Consider the following 26,914-nt stretch of genomic DNA (forward strand, 5'->3'; position numbering starts at 1 on the left):
GAGACATTATAATAACACCAAGTTTCCCAACTTCATTTTGGGATGCTTCTTTAAATCCAAAGCTCAACCTAGAATGAAGATTTCTTTTCCACCCAAATATTTGCTGGCCAATGTATGCGAGTTAGCTGGAAAACATGAGCCTTTGGCTGTTCTTCCCAGGGCTGTCCACCCTGCTCACAAAAACATGAATGTCTGAGCAGAGGAGCAGGAATGTCGGCCAGACCGTAGGGATTTGGCAGCCTGTGCCTCCAGGATCTGTTGTAGGGGTGTTTGCTGGTGGCTGCCAGCTCAGCTGGGCTTTTTTTCCCATTATTGCACTTGTGTAGGAAAACTGTCCCTGTTTGGGAAGAGGACTTAGGTCAGAGGCTTTGCTTGGGTTTTGGGGTTTTGTTTTCTTGCTTTGTGGTTTCATGGCAATTCCTTTTTTTCCAGTGCATCACTTGAAAGGAAGGAGCTGCAGTGGTCTGATGCTGTGCTTAAGCATGGGAAAAGGAGCAATATTCTGCCAACACTGAAGTGTTTGCTGGGAATGCAGACACTAAATCCTATTTCTTACATAGCTGGTACAGCCTCTGCATCATATCTCCCAAACAAGGGTGTGCTGTAGTGAGGGTTATAGGGTTTATCTCAGGTATTTTACCCCAAAATGGTGCTCTGGATATTTCCATTAGATTGGCACTTCAACTAAATTGACTCCTAAACCTTCTGTAAGTTACTGCTCTCCCATTAAAAGTCCTTCTCTTCCATATTTGTACTGGGGGGTGTGAACTCAATGTGCACAAAGACGTGGTCATACCTGAGCCTGGATTTTAAACCTTTGTTGTTTAATTTCTCCAGGCACTGAGCTCCTCTGTGGTGACCAGGGACAGGAGCTGAGGGAATGGCTGCAGCTGTGTGGGGGAGAGTTAGGTTGGGTTCAGGGAAAGGCTCTTCCCCAGAGCAGGCTCAGGCTCCCCAGGGAATGGCCATGGCCCCAAGGCTGCCAGAGCCCAGCAGTTGGGACAGAGCTCTCAGGGACAGGGATTTATTGTGGTGTCCTGTGCAGGGACAGGAGTTGGACTCGATGGTTCCTGTGGATCCTTTCCACTTCAGGCTATTCCATGATTCTCCATTCCAGGATGTTGCCATATTCCCCAGAGGGGAAAAGTGCTATCCTTGAATAATGTCAGTCTTCACCCCAGGTAGGGTCAATGCAGGTGTCTTACCATGACAAAACATTTTTAATTGATATAAACTGTCTGTAATGAGAAAAAAAAAAATTAAAAAGATGTTTTATAGTGTGTACCATGAGGATTGTATTTTACACATTAGTTTAATCACAAGAGGGTTTGTCTGGTAATGGGTAGAACTCACTTGGCTGCTGTTCAGTAATTGTAATTATGGAATGAAGGATTTGCTGTGCTTTTTGTTGGAAGAATCCCGCCGAGTTTAATTCCACGTAGTGGTGGTGGCTGCACTCTCATTGACAGTGAAGTGTCAGTGAAGGGATGAAGAGCATTTTAAACTTCATAAATGTAACAAATTGTATGTTTGGTTGGTGTGGGGAGGCTCCTTAAATAAGGTCTTGGCCCTTTGGGCAGTCTTTGCAAGCCTTTTGGACCTGTTCTCCATGTCCTCCATAGGGGCAGGAGGGAGAGGAAGGGTCTCATCAGCACTTCCCTGGTGTCTGTATCCTCTGGACTTTCCCCATCTGAAGTATTTGTAGGTCATGTATTTGAAAGGTTCTTTTGTGGGTAGCCAAGAGCAAGGACAGGACAGGTGTGCACCTTTTGGGTGCTGCACCTGCTTAAAAATTGAGTATTGATTTTATGGGAAGAAAAAGGGAACTTCATGGGTTTGAGAAGCTCATAAGCAAAAATCCAGCTACCACAGGAAGCAAACACCACCAAGGAGATGTTCTGCTGTGTTTGCTGCCAAAGGTGTAGGATTATTTCTGTTCGTGCCCACAGCCAGGACATGCTTTCTCTAAAATGTTGGACACAAGTACCACCAATTTTTAAACAAAAAATAACCAAAAAAAAGCTATTTTGTCATTATACACCTTAAATTTAAGTTGCTTTGTTATGTTTTAGTTCAAGGGTTCAGAGGAGGCCATGGAGATGCTCTGAGGGCTGGAGCCCCTCTGCTCTGGAGCCAGGCTGGGAGAGCTGGGGCTGCTCTCCTGGACAAGAGAAGGTTCTGGGGAACCCTCAGAGCCCCTGCCAGGGCCTGAAGGGGCTCCAGGAGAGCTGGAGAGGGACTGGGGACAAGGGATGGAGGGACAAGACAGGGGGGGAACAGTTTTAAACTAAAAAGGAGATATTTAGATTGGATGTTAGGAAGTTCTTCCCTGTGAGGATGGTGAGATCCTGGCTCAGGTTGCCTTGAGCAGCTGTGGCTGCCCCATCCCTGGAATCATTCCAGGCCAGGTTGGATGGGGCTTGGAGTACCCTGGTCTAGTGGAAAGTGTCTCTGCCCATGGCAGGGGGTGGCTCTGGATGATGTTCCAGGTCCTTTCCAACCCAAACCGCGCTGTGGTTCTGCCTTGTGGGAAATGGAAACCCCATGTTTGCTCTTCAAGGTGCTGCAATGGCCCCTTGGAGCAGAGAACAGCAAGGTAGGAAAGTTTTCAGGTCTTTAAAGGTCAGTGTGGGGCAGGCTTGGGCATTGCAGCACAAACACTATAAATAATCTGTGGTTTGTGCTTTTGACCACAGAAACACCGCTGGGTTCATCTGTCAGTGTGGGACACGGAGCCACAACTGAGAGAGCAAAACCCTGAGGTGCTGGTGCTTCAAGTCGTGTTTAGCTGCTGTAAATTCGATTTTCAGTGTTACTGTTGAACCACAGCTTGAGGGGTTCCCAGAACAGCTATTTTTTCTTTGCAGCTATTGAAGTTGTACCTCGTACCTTTGTGCTTTGGTGCTTCCTCAGGGGCTGTGATCTCTCTGCATCAAGGTGGCTCCTCATGGGAATTGAAAATCAGAGAAGTCCATCAAAGTGGGGTTGTTTTAGCAGATCAGTTTGGGCTGGAAGATTTTATCAGGAGGTGGGAGCTGCAGGTTTAAAAGCTCTTCCCAGGGCAGGAGCAATAATGGGAAGAGATTTAGCATGGCTCTAACTTAAGTAGTGTACGTGCAGTTTATGTTCTGGACATAATTCAATACATTTCTGTTAAAAAGCAATATAACAGGGGAAGGAGAGTGCTGGGAGCTTGGTTTCAGGTGGAATGAAAACTAGAGAGAGTGATCTTTATCATCCTGCAGAAGGAGGAAGAAATTTGTGAGTGCCCTGGACACATAAAAAAGACATTAAATTTCAAAAATTCCACTACACTATTTTCCTTCCCTGTGTGGTTTTTTTAATTTGGAGTGAAAGTGTCTATGGATCTTTTTTTTTCCCAAGCACAGCATATAGAATATTGGGATAAACAGATCTGGAAATCAATTACAAGGGATGTTTGACTCCACCACTCTTTGTGGATGCACATGTTGTGTTTCTTCAACAGGAGCTGTGGGAGTTGGGAATGCACATCTGATGGGCATCATGGAATCAGGGGGGTTAAGGTGGGAAAAGGCCTTGAAGATTTTCAGTACAACACCCAGCACCATGTTCACCACCAAACCAGGTCCCCAATAGTGCCCCATACAGTCATTTTTTGAGCACTTCCAGGGATGGAGACTCCACCACATCCCTGGGCAGCCTGTTCCAATGCTTGGCAACTCTTTATGTGGAAAATTTTTCCTAATATCCAACCTAAACTTCCCCTGGCACTACTTGAGGACATTTTCTCTGCTCCTGTCCCTGTCCCCTGGGAGCAGAGCCCGACCTCCCCAGCTGTCCCCTCCTGTCAGGAGTTGTGCACAGCCACAAGGTCCCTCCTGAGCCTCCTTTGCTCCAGGCTGAGCCCCCCCAGCTCTCTCAGCCCCTCCTGTATTTATGTTATTTGGTGGGAAATAGATTTTAGCAAAGCTGTTCCCAACGTGCTCACCCAGTTAGAAGTCATTCAGACTTTATGATTACATTTGATTAATGAACTCCAAATTTCACAGTAAAGCAGGGAATTTGAATCCTCCAGCACTGTCTTGTCTGATATTAACCTGTTTCTTCTCCCTGGCATTAATGAGCTTGATGGAGTTTTGCTCCCAGTGCCTTCCATGCCCCTCAATGGAATATAACTATTAATATAAGTATTCCACAATGGCACAGCTGAGATTTAAGCAGTCAACTTGCTGTTCTCCTGGCATATTCATGGTATGACTTTCTAAAAAATTCAATTTACATTTCAGGTTAGTGAAAAAAACTCTTGTGTATTAATATATTTTTTAATATATTAAAAACTCTTGTGTATTAATATATTTTTAATATATTAAAAACTCTTGTGTATTAATATATTTTTTATCCTGTACAGCAAAGAGAAGATGATGTTTTTATTTTTCCCTCGAAGGGTGAGGGCTAAAGGCTCCTCTTAGGCCTGGGGACCTAAAATATGCTGGCAAAGGCCTCTATTTCCACTTGTTCTTTTACCACAGAAGCTGTTATTCCATAAGGGAATGCAGCTGTTATTCTGTAGGAGAATATTGCTGTTGCTCTATGGAGGAATGACATTCAGTTTGGATGATCTATTGAACAGTGTTTTATTGCCAGATAAGAACAAGTCACCACGGTGTTTTCCCAGTTGCTGAGGTTTGGAAAATAACTTCTTTTCAGGAAAGACATTAAAAATAATCCTTATTCTGACTGTCATCTGGAATTAATCCAGATTGCATCAATATTCAGTGGAGAAGGAGGAGGCTGCAAGCCTCTGGGCTCAGGAGGAACATGGAGCATTTAGCCAGGAAACTGTTAATCCCTTTTTTCCCTCATCCTGATAGGCATCTCTTTGTGCAGGAGGAGGAGGAATGGAGCTGCTCTCTCCTGCCTTCTCCAAACTGCTGGATCACCCTCTGGCTCCAGAGGGACTCCCAGCTCCTACAGAGGAACGTATTGAATTTTGTTTCCTTCCAAATGTTGAGCCCTGGCCAGTAAAAGCTTTGGTCTCCCCAAGAATCCTTGGAATGCTGTTATGGAGTTTTGTCCGTTGAGCTGCTCAGCAGCCTCGAATCCATGAGTCAGTAAAGGGCAATCAAATGAACAGAAGATAATTTGTTTTAGAGAAGTTCAAACTCGTTTGCTGAGGTTGAACTATTATATTCTGCCCCGTTTGCAAGGGACAGGGTGTTCTGGTCTGGTCTGTATGGATTAGACACGTATAAATTGAATTAATAGCACTTTTTTATAGCCCAACAGTCCTGCTAAAGAAACCCTGTGAGTAAAGCAAACAAAAATGTATTAAGTTGTCTCAAATCAAACACCAGACGTTTCTCCAGCTACTTCTTGGCCCATTCCCAACGTGCCAGGCCTGGAGTCACCCGAAGTTTGCACAAGAAGGGATCCAAAGACCTTTCTCATTTCTATCAGCACGAAAGAAAAATGCATGAAAGAGGAACATTATGGGCTGTGATTTCTGGAGGCATTTGGCTTATAACATATCATGTGGTCTGGCACATTCATCCCCAAAAGAGCTCATAAAAAGGAGGAATCTTGCTGTTCCCCACTCCTATATTTGAAATGTTTTCTCTTAAATTTCCTTGCTGTAGAATAAGAAAGATTGATTCCTGAGCAAGGCTTCTCCCCAAAGAAATCCTAATAAATAACCTTGTTTTTCTCTGTGAGTGATTACTTCGGGTAAAAATACAGGGAATCACACTAGAAATCTTCTTAATATTGTTCTTTGCTTAAATTATTTTTAAAATTTTATGAAAATGTATTATATGAGATGATAAAAAACCGTGCTGCCTCCTGTTTGGTCTGTTCAGGTTCATCTTGCTGCTTCTCTAACAAACAATGTTAATTAGGTGTACAGAAATTTTATCTCATTGCCTTAAGATGGTTTCCTGGAACATGAGTGATCCCATAGCAGAGAAATGCTTGTAACCTAATTAATACAATTTAATACCTAAATATAAGGTGATGCACTTGCATGTCTTGAATATTCTGCTTAAAAGCTTCTTGTTGTGTCTCTGCTCACTGAAATACCTGGAGGTAAATCCTTTGGAAATCTTAAACACCATCCTGCTTTTTAATATCAAAATTCCCGGTTTGAGGAGAGAATGATTGGATTTTCATCTCCAGGAGAGATTTGGGGCTTCAGGGGAGGTGTGGGCGCCTTTGATGTCCTCTGGAGGGTGGGTTGAGGGGGATGCTGGGTGCAGGGAGGATTTTTGGGGTGAATAAGCAAGAAAAAAGTGTGAACAGCTTGAAAAGATGTGAATCCTGTGTGGGGTTCCTGAGCTGCAGCTCTGGAATGATCCCTCCAGAATAACCTGTTTGCTCGGCAGGTTTCAGCTCTCCCAGAACCTGCTTCAGTCAACTAAAGCAGATTCATATGCAATAGTTGGAGTTTAAACAAATCCCTGTATTCAGATAGGGGGGAAAATCCCATTGTTATTCCGTGGCAAACCTCTGTGGGTTTTTAAATCATTAAATCTGAGCAATTTGGGAAATAAATCAGCCTGGGAAGGGAACTGGATCATGCACGGACGGGACATGTCCAATACCCTTTCTCCAAGGTCTCATTTTATTTAGCCTTTATATTCTGCTTTTAGTTGGGAAGTTAAATCCACAAAGGTCATTTGAAAAGCTTCAGATTATAGATGGAAAGCCCTTTTAATCTTTTCTAATAAATAGCTGAGCAGGGAATAAATCTATTGGGAGCTGAGCTCTGATGCTAAGCCTCAGCACAAAATGCCCATACATGAGCAACACTTGGAAATTATCTCTGAAATTATAATTACCTTAAATAAATTTGACTTAGAAGAAAAGGTGTGTGATTATGAAAACTGGTTTAATAAATGAAGCATTAATTGGACCTGGTGGCTTGGCAGATTCTGTCACCGTGGTCCGGATGATTATGAAAGTGATTTAGGCACAACTGAAAACAGCAGTTTCAGTTCAGAGATTTCTTTTAAATGGCAAAAATTACTCTCTCCAGTCAGTGCTTTGGTAAGGCAGGGTTGGAATAAAAGCTTTGCATAATAAAGACTTGAAAGCATTTTGATTTTGGAAAAGCAACAGCAGCAAATGGAAACGAGGGTGTCTGAAATGCAGAAAATACTCTGGGTTATGCCAATGCTGTGTATGACATTATCTAGTCTGAGTAGCCTTCAAAGCATTTTCCCCCCTAATTCCACATATAATTAAAAAGCAGCTTCCTCTAGCTCATTAAAATGTAGAGTCCTGTTGGAGCAGTGTACTTGTATATTTATTTAAATGAATAAAGCAGAGCTTTAATGCAGACTGTAATAACTTCAAACATTACATTTCTTCTATGCAGCTCACACTTTATTTTTAACCAGTGTTTAGCTTCTCTTCATGAACACCAGCTTGCAAAGGAACATGGTCCCTAGCAGCTTGTTAGATTATTTTGTGAAACACTCAAGAAACCTTCCCCATCCCCTGTTTTTTGATGTGAAATGATAGGAAAATCCCCCAAGTTTGGTTGTGAGTGACGCCCATGGAAATCAGGCTTTTCCAGCATAACCATGGCATCTCCCTCTTTTCACAGGCATTTGGAAATGCAAAAACAGCCCATAACAACAACTCCAGTCGTTTTGGCAAATTCATCCAAGTGAACTACCAGGAGACAGGCACCGTGAGAGGGTAAGTGGGAACGGGGTGGGGGTGCTGGGTGTACCCACACTTGAACAGGGTGTTCCTTGCTTTGGTAATATTCTTCCCAAAATGGAGATAGGAAATAAAACTTCATAGGTTTTAGCTTATTAAAATCTGCTGGTATGGAAATGTTGGTGCATCCAAGATGGGTGCTGAGGTGTGGATACACCTGAGCTGCCTTCAAGCCAGCTGAGCCTCTCCATAATCCTGATGTCAAATTTTTAATGAACCTGAAAAGCAGCATCTCCTCCTGAGACAGGAGTTAAGGCAGAAAAGGGGAATGTTTTAGCTGGGGTGGGTAGGGGCTGAGCAGTAGATGTGGAGTGGAATGTTTGGCTCAGGATCCCAGGGGAGGATTTAATCTCTGGCTGGAGTTCTGGAGGCCATTGAGCCACACTCTTGTTGTTCTTTGCCTGATTCCCTCCTTGCAAATCTCTCCCTAATTCAGCCCTTGACCAGGGAAGGGCTCTTCTTCCTCCCAGGTCATTGCAAGGAGATCCTTGTCTGTCTCCACTGTGCTTCTCCTCAGTTTATTTCAGCTTTGGAAATTTGAGAGCAGACTTGAGGAGAAGAATTTTGGGGTGATGATTGATGAGAAGCTCATGGACATGTGCACTGGGGTCCCAGAAATCCCCCATGGCCTGGGCTGATCCTCAGCATGGGCAGCAGGAAAAGGGGGATTCTGCCCCTCAGGTGAGACCCCACCTGCAGAGCTGCCCCAGCCCTGGGGTCCAGCACAGAGAGGACACAGAGCTGCTGGAGAGAGCCCAGAGGAGGCCATGGAGATGCTCTGAGGGTGGAGCCCCTCTGCTCTGGAGCCAGGCTGGGAGAGCTGGGGCTGCTCACCTGGACAAGAGAAGCTCCAGGGAACCCTCAGAGCCCCTGCCAGGGCCTGAAGGGGCTCCAGGAGAGCTGGAGAGGGACTTTGGAGTGACAAGACAAGGGAGAATGGTTTCCCACAGCCAGAGGGAAGGTGGGATATCCCCAGATGGGATATTGGGAAGGAATTCCTGGCTGTGAGGTGGGTGAGACCCTGGCACAGGTTGGCCAGAGCAGCTGTGGGTGCCCCATCCCTGGAAGTGTTCCAGGCCAGGTTGGATGGGGCATGGAGCACTCTGGTCTAGTGGAAGTGTCTCTGTCCTGCCTAAACCCAACTTTCTCTCTGGCTTCAGGTAATTTCCATGGCACCAAATCATCACCAAGGAGCTGTAAATGGGCAGGGCTTTGTTAACTCCTCTTGTTGTCCAGGTGAACTGAGTCAGTTGGAAAAATGAGGAGTAGAAGCAGCATTTCAGGGGCTGTATAATTTCTGCAGCTGGCTAAGAGACCTCTTGCTGGGACTTTGTTGTTATTTTAGAGAATTGCTTTTAAATTTTTTTGCTTTCCTTTTTTCCAGCAGAACAGTATCACACAAAGAGCTGCCATTAATTTTTCAGTGAGCTTGGGTACTCCACGTCCTTTCCCACTGATTTTGCATCCCACATCAAACCTGATGCTCTTTTTTCCCCTTATTTAATTCTGCTGCACAGTTCTCTTACAAGGATAAACCTCATTTTTTTAATACCTCCTGGGTACCAAGAATCCAACAAATGCCTTAACTATGTATTATCTTGGCATGATGTAGCTGCACTGTGGTTGTGGCCTCTGTTTTTATTTGGCAGAGATATGCAAATAACATTATATTCCTGTATTCTAGTTCATAAAGTAGGAGGAGTTTTCTTTGCTTTTATAAGAATTAGCTTTCTTGGTCTTTGGTTGCACAGTGTGATGTGAGTGTACTCAGCTATGAGCTTGCAGTGCTCCCCCAGTGAAAAGAAAAGCTGTTTAAAGAAAAATATATGCATTTCACAGGGAAAAAAATGGGCTTGCATGCCATATTTGCATTTTGTTTTTGAAATGCATACATTTTTCTTTAAATACCTTTTCTTTTCACTTAGCCTATACTTTTTTAGTACAACCCAAATCAATTATCACCCTGTGTTCTGCATATCAGTAGCTTTGGTAATGGAACTATAAATTGCAGCCCCTAATAAGAGATTTCCTCTCTTCAGAGGTTGAAAATAGCAGTTGAATATTTGCTTACAGCCCCTCTGAGTATAATCACCCAAAACTTGATGAGGTGGAACAGGCAGGAGGTTGAGCAGGACCCAAGCCCACCCTGTAAGGTGAAGTCTTGGATGGTCTCTCAGACCGATGGAACAGGAGCTGTGCTGCAGTTCAGGGCATTCCCAGGAGGCTTCCTGAATTTTGGATGTACTCATCCATGATAAGCCAGGCCTGGAGGAAGCTGTTTGCAACCTGCTCAGTCCTCATGAGATGATCCAAAGCCCTGACACCTGACATGATCCATGAAATGGCACAAGAGCCAGACAGGAGAGGCTTTAGAGCCAGCTAGGAGGGGTTTAAATCAAAGCCCTGTGCTTAAATCAGTGTTTTACACAAGATCATTCCCTTACAGCTCCTTTCCCTTGCTCTTAAAGGTCAAACTGACATAGCTGACAATGGTAAATAAAAAGAAATTTGGAGACATCAACTTTTTAAGATAGAAGCTGGTGTTCCTGCTCACTATCCTGTTGCAAGAAGGGACAGATGTTGTTCTTGGGACATGGATTCATTGTGACCTTTGCACTCAGCAAGGGAGCATTTTACCAAAATAGCATTGTCATTGCATCTATTAAAAAAATAAAATAAAATATAAAATTTAAAATATGGAAACTTTCTTAAATAAAATTTAAAAAGTAAACCTAAAATCTTTAAATAAATAAATAAATAAATAAAATTCTCCTGATTTAAATAGTAGTTGGGACAAGATGACATCCAGAAGACCTTTGCAATCTAAATTATTGCCTAAGAATGATTTTTGGGGTGGTTTATAATGAGAGCAGAAATGATAGGGGTGGGGAGGAATGCCAAGGGCATGGACATGGTGCAGGTTGTTGTACAGGAGTGTCTGAGCCATTATCCTGTGGGATCTGGGATCTCATTCATGTGTTCCCTGACCCTGCAGTGAATTCATGGCTTGGGAAGGAAAAATTGGGTTCAGGTTAGAAAGGGAACATAAAAGCCCCATCAACCTGTGGGTGAGGAATATCCATAGAATGTTCCCAGCTTCCTCCCAGGGAATAAAGAGGAATACAGCTTTGCTGTCTGTCTTCCTTTACTCCTCCTGTCCAGCAAGATCATCCAGGGGCGAGTTGGATTTGCCACTTCCAGTTCCTCTCCCAAGAGCTGCCATAAGAATTTCCACAAAACCTCTGCAGCATGTCCAAATGATTTCTAGTTTAGTTTTTATGGAAGGAAGGGAGAAAGTTGTGCTGGAGGTAATAATTAGATCTGGCTTTCCCATTTATGGTGGAGGAAAGCACCTCCTTGTCCCACCATGCCTGAGGTTTGCTGGATTTCCCAATTCCTCCATAGCTCTGACATCTGTCACCAGCAAAACACAGCTCCACCATCCAAACTGCCACCTAGAACTCCAGCTTCTAAATCCCTGTCATTACTGGTTAGGTTTGTTTGGAAGAAAAAAAACCTGTGGAAGCTTTGTTTAACTTGACAAACCTGAAAAAAGTATTTAATATGTAGATTGAGCGTGTTTGTTGTGGAGGCTCTTAGGAGAAAATGTAAACTGCAATGAGGAGCTTTCGCAATTGTTTATTTTTTTTGACTGGAGCCAGAAGTTAATAACCCAAATTTTTGGTGAGAAGTGGCTCTTCTGGAAGAGGGAATGGAAGAGGAAAGAATACATTGGGGACTGATTCTGCAGCTAAATGGCTTCTTGCACACTTCTGCTCACAGATGTATTTCCATGTGCACGGCTCCTGGGCTGCAGGCAATGGGATTTTGCTGGCTTTGGATGAAATAGGGATCCCAGCTCCTTCCTTGCAGACAACATTTCTCTTGCCCATAGGCTGAGGCATCTGAGATCATGTTTTTCAGATCCAAGTTAGTTTTGGCTTGGTATCAAACCAAAAAAACCTCAAAAGCCAAACATAATATTGGGCTTGTTCTGCTGAGGAAGAAATTTATATAACTAAGTGAAACAAGGCTGAAACTTCTTTGTGTGGGTACTAAGGCTGAAGCCCCTGGTAAAGCTGTGCTAGCTGAGTATCAGGTCAGTGAATGATGCTTTGATTTTTTTCCTTGCAGAGCTTATGTTGAAAAATACCTCCTGGAGAAGTCCCGACTGGTCTACCAGGAGCACAACGAGCGGTGGGTGCCTCTGCTTTGCCCAAGGCTTGGGTTTAACTCCTCTATGTGGCACAGATAACTTAAATCCCTGGTGGAGCTGGCACAGGGGATCAGGATTTTCATGCTCTTAACCCTGTGCTGCAGAGATTAATGATGCATTTTATATTTCAATCTTTTGTTGTTTAGGGAGAAATGTGCTAATGGAGGGAATAAACTCCATTATTTTATCAAAAGTCTTTGACTTAGCCTGGAATCATAGAATAGGTTGTATTTAGAAAGGCACCCTTAAAGATTATCTTCTTCCAACCCCTGCCATGAGCAGGGGACCTTCCACTACAATATTGTTACATCATTTAATTTTCATTTTCTTTATGGCAGATAGATTATTAAGTACCACTTCATTCTTGTGCAACTTGTGAACTGCTTAATATGTCATTTTAGGAGAAAAACATGGTATTTTCATTCTTCTTTGCAGTTCACTGAAGCCTTCAGAGGGGCCTCTAGAAAAAGCCAAAATTATATAGAGGATGAACTTATGTGAAGTGTGTTCTTTCCTAATTTGATGCATATTCTTTGTTGCATGTTCCTCTCCCCTCTCAGTAATTATTATTCCACTTTTAAATAATTTTGCTGCCTTTAGTTGCCTTTCAACTCTTGGCACTTCTGGCTGTGTTTCCCTTTGGAGACAGATGTGTGAGTTTTCTGGAATGCTCCAGGGCTGTTCCTGGAGTTAAAGAGCATCTACAGCCTTGACAAACGTCCTCTTGGGTGTTGCAAGATGATTAAACTTGGATCCTCTTGGAAAACATCCAACATAAAAGCACAGCTTTAATTTTCGAAAGAAATGGTGTTAATCTGTGTTAGAGTTGTCTGGAAGCAGACCAGATGAGTGTCCCTTGGGCTGGGTTTAGCATTAGTGATATTCAGGTATTTTGAATACTTGAGTTTTTGAATACTTGAAAAATTTTCAGTTTGTCTCATGAACTGCAACTGCAAAGTCGCTGCCTTTTTAATGGTAATAAGGTAGGAAAAGTCATAATTTCTGCATTGCAAGGAAATATGTTGTGGTTCTAAGAAAAGAGGTCAGGCTCTAATAAAGGAGTTGGGGACAGTCAGGACACAAGGTACAGGACAAGGGGAAACATCCTCAAGCTGTGCCAGGGGAGGCTCAGGTTGGACATCAGGAGGAATTTCTCCATGGAAAGGGCTGTCAGGCATTGGATGGGGCTGCACAGGGATGTTTGGAGTCCCCATCCCTGGAGATGTCCAAGGAATTCCTGGACATGGTGCTCAGTGCTCTGGGCTGGGAACAAGGTGGGGTTTGGGCACAGGGTGGGCTCAGTGGTCTGGGAGCTCTTTTCCCCCTAAATGATTGTGGGATTCTGTGAAATATGTGGGCATTGCACATGGTTCTGAAGGAAAACCTGGGCATCCCAGCTAGAAATCCTTCAAGTAGATTCTAGGGCAGTGGCTGTCCTTGGATGGAGAAGAGGGATCTCATTCTCCATGACATAATTAAATCTGTTCTATCCCTGCACAGCAGGTACAGACCAGCTCTCAACGGTGTCAGGCCTGAGCCTGGGAGCTGGAAAATCAGGTTGGGAGGTTTCAGTGTGCCTCTGCTCAGTGCTGCTGCTCATTTTCGAGTCTAACAGCTTTTGTTTTTCATTTGTCACCAGGAACTACCATGTATTTTATTACCTCCTGGCAGGAGCAAGTGAGGAGGAGAGATCAGCATTTCACCTGAAGCAGCCAGAGGAATATCATTACCTGAACCAGGTGGGAGTTCTATACAGGAATGCAATCCTTGGTCTTGCTTTTTCTTCTGCTGATATTTAATGCTAATAAAGAAGAGGTGTGGAGTAGTAAAAGTGGGGGTTTTTAAAGGTGTGGAGTAGTAAAAGTTGGTTTTAATGGTTTAGAGGAAGTCTTCTGTCGTTGGAATAATTCTGCATTAGCAATATGAACACCTGGTAGTGTTTCAGGGAAAAAATAATCAGTGTTTTCTGTACCTGGGATATGTTAAATGTATTGAGTTTTTGATTGCTGGAGGGAGAAACAGTCAGAATTTCCTGCTCTCTGTGTGAATGCCATTTACTCATTAATATCTGCCTCCTGAGCAGAAGAGGGGAAGATGTGGCATACTGGGATATAACATCTTGCATGAGGAAGTCCTAATTCTGTAGCTTCTGGCTGGCTTTTAGCACAACCCTCTGATTTTAACAATAGAACAAGTCTAATATAACTAAAACCACAGCAGCCATTGAAAACCTGGGAATGAATGATGGATGAGGTGTTACCAACAGTCAAATAAACTCAGTTTACATGATGATAATTTTATAATAAACTGATTTACTTGAGGTATTTAGGCACTTATCCAGTGACTCTTGCAAGCAGGAACTTCAAATGGACCAAAAAGAGGAGGAATATGTGGAAGAGGAGTTAAGTTACATGTTGATTTTAACTAATTTCAATTTTCTTGGTGCTGAAACATGAGGAGCAATAAAGAGTGATTTAACCCCTAAACTGGAAAGAAACTTGGAACCACAGCCCAACCCAAATAGCCTTTAGTCTTTTTAGAAATAGAACTTCATTCAGGAACAGCTCTCAATTACCAGGGACTTTTTAAGAATGTTTTTAAAGCAGGCAATCAACACCCAAATCCATTGTATTTTAATGACTCCCACACACCCCTGGCAGGATTGGGAAATGTTCCCAAGTGAGGAACACTCCGAGGGCTGGGGGCTCTTTGCTGGAGTCTCTGTGCCTCAGGCGTTGCTTGGAGAACGTGCTGTGATCTCCAGCACCATCTGTGCCACGGTTTTGCAGTGGGAAGATGCCAAGATGGAATGTTTTGTTGGATTCCCAGGTTTTGTTGGTCCATCCACTCACTTTCTGTTAGTTGAAAACATTGCTTTTAATTACAGTCCTTTTCTTTTACATAGCAGTTTAAGAGCATTTATATTGAAAGGAAAATTAGAACTCTAATGGCATGTAATGGGAGGAACACATTATTCTAGTAGTAATATTATAATTTAGGGTGAAATATTCCTATTCCAGTAGGAATATTATAATTTAGGGTGAAATGTTTCTTTTAATCTAAATTAAGGTGCTGTGGGGCAAGTAAGCTGGAGAAAGCTGCTAAAATCAGTCCAGTGGATCAGGGAAGCAGACTCTGGATTTCCCTGAACACAGTGTTTGGAGAGCAGTGGCTCTCTGGGTTTTTGGGAGGTTTTAAAATAATTTTTAGTAATTAGGATTAGAGTTAACACTGACAACTGTGGAAAAACATCACCTTTAGATGTGGTCTGGGCTTGGTTTCACATGAAGACCATCTGACAGTGCAGTAGCAGCTATTCTCTGCCCTGCAGGAGAAAGAAAAAGGAAAATAAGGAGAAAAAGGAAAAAAGAGATAGTGGAGAAATGGAAAAAGAAACTTGGGAAACATTTAAGAGAAAAATGATAAAATGACCCTTGAACATTTGCAGTCTCTTCTTAAGTGTGTCCTGGAGAAGACACTGCCTTTTTAAAAGGAAAAAGAACCAGCTCAGACATGAACTGAAGTGTTTTACTGAAAATTAAATATTCATATAGAGAAGCCATAAAATATTGAACCAGGCCCCTGAAGTGAAGGAGTGACTCAGTCCTGAGTCAGGCTTTACTTTCCTCCTCCCAGGTTCCTCTGCTCTTGTTGTGTTATGCAAAGCAAAAGGGGAGTTTGCTTTGCAGATGAGAAATAATCTACTAAGATACTTAACCAAAATCTGCACTGTAAATGCAGGGAGCAGATTGAAAATAAAGATTTCAATTTATTTTTAAATGCAAATTTACTCAAAGTATCCCCTGAGTATGGAGGACTTTTCCATTCCTCCCCACCAGTGAGAGGTGTACCTACCCCTGCACACCCTGCAGCTCACTGTGCTGCTCGTTAACTTTTATCCATTTTAGAAACAGCCATTTGCAAGTTTAGATCCTTATTTCCAGCTCCTCAGGAGCTCCAGTGCCATCTCTCTCCCTCTTGGAACTGGTAATGCTTTGACTTCTCTCAACTCCATCTCTGTCTGATTGGAAAAGACACAAATTCCTAAAAAGCTTTGGAGTATTGCTTGGAAGAATCTCACTTTTGCTGCACTTGTGTTTGTCTGGAGCAGAGGTTGAAAGTAGGAACAAACCAAATCTGTTCTTCAGTGAGATTTTGGCATTGGAGGCTCTTCAGCTCCAGGTAAACCAAGGGTTTCCTCAGCTCTGTAAGAGAAGAAGAGATTTTAGTATATCCATTAGGATCATTGATGAGAGGGCCTCGCTCCATGAGGTGCACTGTGAGCAGGAACTAGCACCAGGAATGCAAAAGCATCATGAATCTTCCCTTAAAACAAATAAAACCAGGCAGTGACTCTGCAGAATAACAATTTTCCTGCTCAGGGAGCAGGTGGTGGGGGTGATTGGGGTGGGAACACCACTTAACCCGCTCTGCCTTGCTTTCAGATGACAAAGAAACCCCTCAGACAGAGCTGGGATGATTATTGCTATGACTCGGAGCCGGTCAGTACAAGAACCCGCCTCTCCCGTCTTGCTGGTGCAGGGCTGCTCTCACTTGAGTGTTTGAGGGACACAAAAAAAGCCAAATCCAACGAAGTTTAACCCATTAATCACCCTTTGCCCTGCAGTGGTGTTGCTTGTGACAGTACAGATTTGTTTTTTTCCCCCTTGCCTTTTTATGGCTCCTTCCATTTGGAAAGCTTCTTCAGCAGTTGGAGATGGTCAGCTCTCTGCAGGCCTCTCAGTTTTAGGAAGCTGAGGTGGTTTTCATTCCTTCCTGATGGAATACGTGATGATCTATGGAAATTGTGATGTGACAGCAACGTGAAAATTGAAATTCCATTCCAATAAACCAGCAAATCACTGTCTTGAAGCCCCAAGAGATGCATCAGTTCATTCTGGTTGTAGTGGTGTATCTGCTCTCCAGCTTCCAGGAAAAAACAGACAAACCCAAAAACATCCCCCAGCCATCTGTGAGAAAATCAAATCCTGATATTGTTCAGAGTGCAAAAACAATTTCTTCTCCTAAAATCCTTCTGCTGACATGATCATCCTTTCCAAATGGATCGCCCCAAAAAAGGGAATGGTGAAGCTTCTCCCCCTTCCCCGGCTCCCGCTGCGCCGCCATCGTGCTCTGGGTGTCTGTGTGTCCCGTGGTGCTGCCTGTCAGTGTGTCCTGCATGTGGAAGCATGTTTGGCATCAGCTGCTTGTCCTTCCTGCCTGTTTTCCTGTGTGCTTGATGATTGCCAAAGTCTTGCTGATGCATCTGGAAGAGTAAGAGGTGATCTGGGGAGGAGCTGGGATTCACTGGGGCTAAACAAGTGTCTTAACAGCAACATTTCCCTGCAAATCCTTAGGAGGGGAGGAGGGAATTTCCCTCACAAGGTTAAAAATATTGAATATTGGATTGGCATCCTTAATCCATCAGCTTCCTTAGGGGCCCTGCAGGAGCAGGGAGTGATGAGCAGATGCTGTTCTAGACCTTAATACCCTTTATAAGTTGGAAAGCCCTTAATTGCTTTAGGAATGGGTTTGGACAATTTGCTGAAGGAATTAAAATTAAAACAACCCCAAAATTTGGTACCTTCTCCTGACATGACCAAGAACACCCTGCCATCCTGGGGACTGCCATGTCTGTGTCCTTATTCTGTGCCACAAAACCACGTGTTGTTACCATTTGGCTGTTTATTTGCTGATTTATTTAAGATAATTTTATTTGGGATCATTTTCTCTGACAGTCCTGGTTGCTTCAGTTGATGATTCACTCTTAAGCCTACCCTAGTCTTCTCCCCATACCCAGACTCAACCTGCTGCAGACTTCAATCTTCTAAAGAAACTCTGTTTTATCCTCTTCAAATTTTCCATGGAAATCCATGGATTACTTGGATGTGACTGTAGGAAGCAGGGAACTCACTTTTGCTGGGAAACTAATTGCTCTGGCAGGATATTAACAGCGAGTTAGGTCTGTGGGGATGGATTTTGTGATGCTTGTCTGCTCTAATATCAAGGACACTCCTCTATTTTATAATTATCCTTCATTTATCATCCATTAGGAAGCGGTTCCGTGCTGGAACACTGCAGAGAGCATCCGCTTTTAAGCAGGGAATTTGCTAAAAGTCTTTCCATGCGGATTAATGAGTCGGGCAATTGTTATGTAAATCGTTAATTAAATTGCCTTCGGCGTAGATTGTGCTACTTCGGAGTCGTCCGGGGTATTTTGCTGTTGACTCGTGACTTCATTTTGGAGGAATGATGCCAGAAAATGAAAATGTCTCCTGGAATGTGGAGTGCCACCAAAAGCACCACTTGGTGTCTTTAAAAAAAAGCTTTAAAGCTGCCTAATTTGCAGGATTTGTGGGTGTGTTGTTGTCCTGCCAGGAGGAGGGTGGGAAGTTCTGCTGGGTTCCCAGTGCAAGTGCAGAGGCTGAGGAAGCCAGGCCTGGAGCTTAGGAGGGACAAGGTCTTGCCCTGGTGTTTTATGGTGTGAATTTCCAATGCTGGTGCCTCTGGTGGCCCTGCTCTTGGTGGTGTCATTGTTGTGGCCCTTTAAATGGCTCTGGAGCAGGGTTGTTTCTGATCAGCTCCTCATGGAAGGTGAAAATGCCCTTTTCTAATGAGTGTTTCCTAAAACAGGCTGGTATTTTCTCCTGGAATTTCAGTCCCCACCTTCTTCGATGCTCTGTGTGGTTTTAAATGGTTTTACTGTTCAACAGCTCCAAATTCACTTTGCCCATGGAGCATTAACTTGTCCCTGAGGACAATTGATAAAAAAATTTCGATTTTCTTGTCCAATTGCACTTCTCTGGCTTTTAGTGCAGTTGTGTGGGTGCCTCCTATGTTGCAATAAATATTTGAAATATGTAAACAATATAATAAATAATAATATCAACATTTATATATAAATAAATATCTTAAATAAGGGTTTTCCACTCTATAATGATGTCTGTAATGATGCTCTGGAGTGGGATGAAGAACATTGATGTTATTGTGAGTCTTTAAATGCTGTAAAACACAAAACTGATATAAAACAACTTCATTCTGTATATTCTGTATTTGTGCTTAATCTTCTGTAGTACCAGTGAGTACAAGTGGCTTTTCAATGATTTACATAACCCTATTTAATGCAGACTTTCCCAATTATTTGTGCAAAATTTTTTGCACATTTGCTTGTGTGATAAGTATGATGTTCAGGAAATTATCAAAATAAACTATGTGCATTCAGCTACTTAATAAATTCCAACTGCAGCTACAACTTTTATTTGTATTATTTTAATAAACTTTTAATAGAATTTTATATAATTTTATTTGTATTTACTTACACTTGGATTAAGTTGTTGAAAGTCTCTAATTACTTGTAGAAAGCCTTGATTTAAGTGTTAATAAAATAGTCTGAGGTTTAAAATAGCACAACATTGTGTGATACACAATAAACTAATTTTGATTTATAGATGGGTAGTTTTTATTGGCAGCAATGGGTAGAATATTAAATATAGGCTAGGAAGGCAGAGAGAAGAATAAATAATCCATAGGAGGCCTACAGTGAGCCAAAGCAGATGATATTTAGCATTAGTGGTCTATATATTAATTTAAAGAGCATTTCTGTTTCCTAAATATTGGTGCAGGACAGCTTTGGTTGGGTCTGGAATGTCACTGGATTTTTCCAACATGTCAGTGACTGATATCAAGGAAAAACTAAACTGTTCAGGCACGTGAGCCTCCAAGAAGTATAAAATATCCTGGATTTCAGATTCTCCCAATTTTGAAATAACTTCTTGGTGGTTCAAATAAAGTTTCTGAGAAATATATTTAAAGCTTTGCCATTCCCACACAGGATTTAATGCGCTGATCATTTCCATGAAGTTATCTGAATTCTATTTAAAAACTGAATTTCCCTCCTTAGGTATAGGACTGAATGTGGAATAAACTGCCTGTAAATGTGGAACAGATTTCATCTTGTTGTTATTTCCCATCCTTTCTGTGTAGGGTCACGCTGACCAACTCTCACCATACTGTTGGAATTGGGGGGCTCACCTCTTTCCTTCGAGGTTAAACCTGGGAAACAAGGATGTATCTCCAGAAAATATTAGCCAGAAATGTATTTCCAGTGCCAGGTTGGAAATGTTGCTGATAAAAGACCTGGAGATCACTCAGTGCTATTTAGGGAGTGCTGATTTGGCCATCTGGAGCTGATGTGGTGTTGATGGTGTCAGTGCTTCCTCTGTGTGTTTGATCCACAGGATTGTTTCTCCGTGGAAGGGGAGGACCTGAAACACGACTTTGAGCGGCTGCAGCTGGCCATGGAGATGGTGGGGTTCCTGCCCAAGACACGCAGACAGTGAGTTTATTTTCATTTTAATAGCTTGGAGATTGTCCTGGTCAATGCCACCTCCACTGGCAGGACATTCCAGAGATGCTGCCCCATCCCTGGAGGTGTCCCAGGCCCTCTTGGAGCAGCCTGGTCTAGTGGAAGGTGTCCAGCCATGGCAGGATGGAGCCAGATGAGTTTAAGGTCCCTTCCAACCCAAAGCATTCTGTGGTTCCGTGATCGTTGCTGTACTGAACAATTCTCCTCATGCAAATGGAGCGTTGGCAGGAGCTGACATCTTGAAGTATTTCTCAAGTGTTCATGAATAATCATGCCTCACTCTGCATGTCATGAATCCAGAGCTTGGTTTAATCAGAAGTCCTCATTATCCCTCATCAAACTTAACCCTTTGTGTGCAATTCCAGGTCTGTAGACTCATTTCCAACTGGCCTTTGTCACTAATTCACTGGACATGCTGGTTTGAAAACTGGGCTTTAGCAACACCACTGATACCATGGAATTAGAGGGTTCCTAAGGGTCATCTCCAACCAAACCTATAAAATAATCCCTCTTGTGTTGATTTTTGGCTTGAAAGGCTTGAGTAGGTTGGGAAGAACTCGGCATAAAAAATTACCTCAAAGATATTTTCACACAACTGAGAAATTTTGGAAGCTCATTCTTTATCCCTCACTTGTAAATCAATCGTGAAATTTAAAACTGCTTTTTCTCTATCTTCCACACACACATTGATAAACCCAAGGATCCAGACTTGTGTGAATATGTTCTGTGTCAGAGGCTGCTTTATCAGCCTTCAGGATGAGGTTTGTCTAAAGCCTGTTGAGGGGTTTAATTGCCTGAGCAAAGCAATCAGGAAGTGTCAGGACTGAGCAGAGTCGGGTGATGCAGTAAATTCTCACTTCTGATTTACTGTGCAATGATTTTTCTTGGCACACAAGTTTCTCCTGGTGAATTTTGCGTGTCAAAAATAAAGTGGATTCTTCACTACACGAGCAGGTTTATTTTGCTTGGCGTTACACAACTGCAGCACAAATAAGGAACCACCTTCAGCTGAGGCATAGGGAGGATGTTTTAAATACTACTATACTTTTAAAAGTCATTTCTTTGTAGCAAAACATGGGGTTTCACCTTCGTAGAAACAGAGAAGAGAAATTTTTATAAAATTGCATCCTGAAATTCACAACAAGGAGTTGGTATCCTTGTTTTGGAGATAAGGGAGGACTTGGAGGGGTGAAGGTGTGTTGTCCAGACAAGCTGGTGGCATAGCTAGGAATCACATTTAGGTTTATTCATTTTGAGTTCCCAAGAGAGTGTAGAATTAGGGACAAACAGGATTTATAGCTGAAGTCAGCCATGGCTCAGGAGCTGGGCTTGTTGAACCTTGTGGATCCCTTCCAACTCAGGATATTCTTTGAGTGTCTGATCCTATTTTTTTTTTTTTTTGAATGGAGATAACTTAAAAATGACCAAATTCCCTCCAAAACAGAAAATTTGGTTGGATAAACTTGAAGTGTAACATCTTTTCTTTGCCTCAGTTACTTAGATATGATGAAAGCATTTATGCTGTTTTGTACAGTCTTTTGTTCATGGCTGGGGCTAGATCCAAAGAGGTGACAAAAAAATGTGTCCCAGGGGACTAAGAGGGATCACCTGCATGTCCATGCCCACTCTACCCGTTAATTTAGGCACTTGTATGATAAATATTTAATCTGGATATCAAGATTACTGGAGGATTTCTGGTTTTCTTAGGATTTCTGGTTTTCTTTGTAACTGTGGGTTTGATGTGTTAAAGAATTTTCAAGCAAACTTTTCAGATACAAGTTTGGTACCTGACTAAATAAAAAACTTCTTCACATGAGGCAAAGTGGATTCTTTGGATTGAAAATTAGAAGAATGAGCCAAAGAGGGACATGGCCCTTGGGGGTAGGGCAAAATTTATTCTTCTTCATTCACTTTATAAAAACCAGAATGAAAATGAGTTGTTTCTATTTAGGATTTTCTCTCTGCTGTCGGCGATCCTGCACCTGGGGAACATCCGGTACAAAAAGAAAACCTACAGGGATGACTCCATTGATATCTGCAACCCTGAAATACTTCCTGTTGTGTCAGAGCTGCTGGAGGTAAGGCTCTGCTTTCCCTCCTGGAACTTTCACACCAAACAAGCCACCTCTGATTTAGGACACAAAACATGTGCAATTTATTTCCACTTTCACCAAAGAGTAAGGTTTTGTGTGTTTCCATTCTTATGGGCTGTTCATGTTTGGCAGGGAAAAGGTACAGGAACATTTTTTAAGAGGTTTTTCATGGAGGGTTTTTGCCCCTACTCTCAGCTTTAGGTTTCATTGACTGAAAATCCTGTTTCTGTGATTAAATGTGCAATGTTGCAGGGTGTAGATGCAAAGCAATCCTGCTGTCCAACCCAGCAGTGTCTTCAATTGCCAGCCTTCACCTGGTGCTCCTCAAATCTGTTCTAAAGTCTGTCTGAGGAACTTGAGCAGTTGTACAACCATAACCCCATGTTTTTCTTCTGTGCTGGCTGAAGGAGGTGCTGAGCTCCCTCACTGTGTTTTTTGTCTGTTATTACCTGCCAGATTCCACAAGGGAATCTGTAGGCCCACCTCACCCCTCTAGTCCCTATTTATGGGCCTGTTATGGAGTTCTTTGGTGCATCTATTGATTATCTGCAGTTTAGGACCTGATACCTTGGCCTCTGTGAGCCACTGCTGTGCTGGTGTCCCTTGGGAAGGGTTTGTAGGTCTCCACCTGTTCTTAGGAGATCTGCTCTGTCAGCCCAAGCAGGTTATGAAGTTGTGGTCCTTCTTTTCATGAGAAAAGTCTTGAATGAGCCAACTTGTCCTACTGGCCTTCAGGAGCTGAGCTCAAAAACCTCCTGGCATGGATTGAGGTGGCCAGAACCTCCCCTTGCTGTCTCACTTCACTTGAAATGCTCTAAACCTCTTGCAGCTGAACTGTTTTTCATCTAGTTGATTATAGCAACAATTATCTTTACTCTTTTGTACTCCTTGGATGGTCTGGAAGGTGAATTTGTGCTGATTTTATGGTGGAATCAGAAGGCAATTTGTCCTTTTGTGTTACACATAGTGCTCTTCCCATTCATTCCATTAAATAACTGTTGTGTTATCTCCCTACCTACAGAACTTGGGAATTGGCTCTCAGGGATTTTCATAACACTTCATTAATACTTTGAATTTAGGGAGGGGAAAGCTTCTGTAAAATATGGTTTGAGCAGCTGGATGCTCTTTGCATCTTGGCCTTGGAGATTGCAGAAATAAACAGAAGGAAAATATAAGTGGGGAGGAGAATGTTGTTGATTTTACCCTGTTAAATGTGGCCAAGTCAGTTAAGTAATTGTTTTTTAAAAAAGTTTTGAGTAAGAGAGTGACTTAGAGAGCTGAAAAAGTTCCAGGCTTTGGGTCTTTGCCTTTGCAAACAAACCCTTTTGCAACATCTGCATGTGGGGAGGTCGTGGGGTGGTTTTTACACATGATTATGTGAAATGAGGCATTGGCTGAGCCACATCAATCCAATGGTGCCTTAATGCCATGGGCTGGAAAAGCACCTCCAGGTAGTGTCAACAAGATTTAAAAATCAATAAATATATTTATTTTTCACCATTTGAAAAAAACCAACAAAAACAAACAAACCTAACCACTAAGATCTGAAATATCTGAGCAAATTGATAGATTTCTGTTCATTGTGGTAATTCTTTTTGCAAATTAAATGACCATCTAGAACATAGAATGCTTGTTAATTAGATTGGGACAATGCTTGCTGCATTGGGGTAGGATCTGATGAAATGCATCACTGAGTTTGGTAAATGGTGTTGTTTGTCCCTTAAGTTGCATTTAGGTGATAATTGATCCATGGAACTGGAAGCATTTGCTGCCTCTAAGTGTAAACCTTTCAACAGACCCACTGAAATCAGCTGAAATAAAGCCAATAATCTCATTTTCAGGCTTGATTTATCTCCATGAAATGCCACATTTCTCTTTGCAGACCTCAACAGATGTTGCTTATTCAGGTTTGACCCAAAGGAAGAACCAAAGGGTTCAAACAGTTGAAGCATCATTACAAAGAGCAGCCACCACTCCTTATTCATTACAGCTCTGCACATTAAGTGCACTGAGTTTTACTCAGCCAGAGATTTAAAATACTGGTTAAAACATTTGACACTTTGTGTTTTGTCTCATTTGGGTAATTGTTTTTATTACATTCTTCTTTTTTTTGTGGTCACTGAACAGTTTTGCTTTTCCCATTGTTGCTGAAATGATGAATTGGCTTGAAAAAGTTGTTAATCCCCTCTCCAGATCTTGGCATTAGACACTAATAAGTGAAAAATCATCTCAGAATAAAAGTAATAGGAGTTGACAGGGAGTTGAACTTCCTTCCCTGTGGTCACTGGCTGTTTGGTGGGACCATCCAGAGCACAGCAAAGGGAGGGAAGAAACTGGGATCTGATACTTCCTTGTCTTGGAGGAACTTCTCAGTTGATCTTTATACTCAGATGACTCATTGGATTTGTTCAGTCAAGGATTTGACACAGAAAAGAGAAGGAAAAATCCAGCTGGAGCTGCATTGGCCATCCCTGAGAGCAGCCAAGAGGGGATGCAGAGGTGCTGCAGCATGGCCTCCATGGGGATGGAGCCTCCAAGGGCAGCAGGGGAACCACCAGCCTGGCTGAAATCAAAAACTTGGGCAAAATTAGGGTCTTCTCCCACTGCAAAGGGGAATCTGGCCCAAATTTTTGTGAGCTGGTAGGTTTGTGTTGGGACCTCCCATGATAACTGGGGGAATTTCCCTGCTGCACCAGTTAATGCAACACCACTGCACAGCTCTCCGCCCTCTGTGTAATGAGATTGGTGTCCCTAGAAAATGAAGCTAATACTGAGATTTTTTTGAAGGAATCTGGGAGGAGATGATGATCTGCAATGGATTTGCTTTTTCTTAGATATCAACAACCTCATCCAATATGTTTTTGCTTTATTAAACCATCCAGAGCAGCATTTGTTGAAACTGCAATATAGGATTTTGGCCAGACTCTGCAGATCATTGTTTCATTTACAGTAAAATCCCTGATTCCATTTTTTTTTTTTCAGGAATAGACATAGTGTGTGGATTATGTGATGCTTTTGGCAGATTTTTCAGGGCCTTTGTTTAAACTCTGCTGAAATGCTGTGCTGGGGAGTGATGTCAAGGCTGCCTGATGGATCAAGCAGACGTGGAGTCCTGTGCAAGCACTGCAAATATCCCAGGGCCTGGGCAGAAATCATAGAGGGTTGTGTAAAACTGGGTAAAACCTTTGTGTTTCTGGGGGAAAAGCTTGGAAAAGCTAATTAGTGGGCTTATTAATAAAAATAATATATTAGAGATTATCAAGTTGACCTTAAAAGAGACTTTTTGTTTTCCATTGGAACAGTAGGAATGTTTTAATTGTGTGTGTTTAATAAAATGGGAAATTATTTCCATGGATGGAGCATTGAGGAAGGAGATAAATTCTGTCTTTGCCCAGTGGAGCAGTTTTGTATTCAGTTTTTAGGTTTAGGTAACCAGTGGAATACCTAACCTCAATACAAATAAAGGTAAATACAAGTTATCAAGTGACCTAAGTAAGTTTTGCCAGATCTCCCAGTGCACATTTTTGTTTGGAGCTAAAGTTGGCCTCTCCAGGAGATTTATGTGCTCAAGTTCTTCTTCCACTAAAAAATGGCCTTCAGCTTCCCAGAGGGATCCCACAGGCACTGGGGCTCCTCCTGTGATAAATGTCTTGGAAATTAATTGAGGAGTGGGTGAGGATTATGGAGCAGACAGTGCTTGCTTCCAGCTTTTTCTTCTGGATTTGTTTTTCAGATGATGTTTTGTAGAATCACAAAATGATTGGGGTTGGAAGTGACCTCCAAAGTTCATCTGGTCCAACATGCCTGCAATGAGTAGGGATATCATCGTTAGATGCAAAATTTTGAGCCAGAATTAGAGTCAGAAAACTTGAGAGAATCACAGAATATGCTGAGTTGGAAGGGATCCACAAATACCATTGAGTGTAACTTGACAGCCACAGGCCCTGCCCAGACACCCCAACAATCCCACCCTGTGCCTGAGAGCATTGTCCAAACTCTCCCTGAGCTGGGGCAGCCCTGGGACCCCGACCATTCCCTGAGGGGAGCCTGTTCAGTGCCCAGCCACCCTCTGAGGGAAGAGCCTAAACCTCCTTAACACAGCCCCAGCCATTCCCTCTCATCCTTTCTAACTCTCTGGTTATTTGAAAGAAAGTCTGAGGAAAAGGTTCAGCTCTTTTCCAAGAAGAGCTGATAGAAATCTGAATTTATTTTCCGTTACTCCACACGAGGCATCTTTAGAACGAGCACTCAGCACTGGAATCCCTTTCTCAGATATGGAAGGAGAGACAAAACCTGATGTTTTCTTGTTCTCCAGCTGGAAATGGTTCCTTTTTCTTCAGCTGCTCTAACATAATACCCCAGAATTACTGGAGGAGCAGTCTCTGCCTGCCTTGGCTCCAGCCCAGCCCGTGCTGGCTCCGTGCTCCGCTGACGTTCCCAGCTGTGGCACTGCTGGTCACCCCTCACTGCTCATGGAGTGGAGCCTTCCAGCCCTCTCTGGGCCCACTTGTGGCAACAAAGTCTTAAATCTGCAAA

At 42.7% G+C, this 26,914-nt stretch overlaps 1 protein-coding gene across 9 annotated transcripts in view; it reads left to right on the forward strand.

Moving 5' to 3' along the window:
* The window catches only part of MYO9A (myosin IXA), a 178,817-nt gene that overhangs the window by 54,771 nt on the left and 97,132 nt on the right, over nucleotides 1-26,914 (forward strand). For 8 of the 9 annotated variants that reach the window (XM_071441936.1, XM_071441939.1, XM_071441937.1 and 5 more), the window contains exons 3-8: nucleotides 7,586-7,680; nucleotides 11,839-11,901; nucleotides 13,560-13,659; nucleotides 16,366-16,422; nucleotides 20,158-20,255; nucleotides 22,237-22,363. In XM_071441936.1, the coding sequence (XP_071298037.1) occupies nucleotides 7,586-7,680; nucleotides 11,839-11,901; nucleotides 13,560-13,659; nucleotides 16,366-16,422; nucleotides 20,158-20,255; nucleotides 22,237-22,363 (540 nt within the window). The remainder of the gene's footprint in view (nucleotides 1-7,585; nucleotides 7,681-11,838; nucleotides 11,902-13,559; nucleotides 13,660-16,365; nucleotides 16,423-20,157; nucleotides 20,256-22,236; nucleotides 22,364-26,914) is intronic. The other variant, XM_071441940.1, reaches the window with a different exon arrangement.

The sequence above is a fragment of the Agelaius tricolor genome, unplaced genomic scaffold, assembly GCF_023055355.1.
Source record: "Agelaius tricolor isolate 1412-34295 unplaced genomic scaffold, bAgeTri1.0.p SCAF_16, whole genome shotgun sequence".
NCBI classification, from domain to species: Eukaryota; Metazoa; Chordata; class Aves; order Passeriformes; family Icteridae; genus Agelaius; species Agelaius tricolor.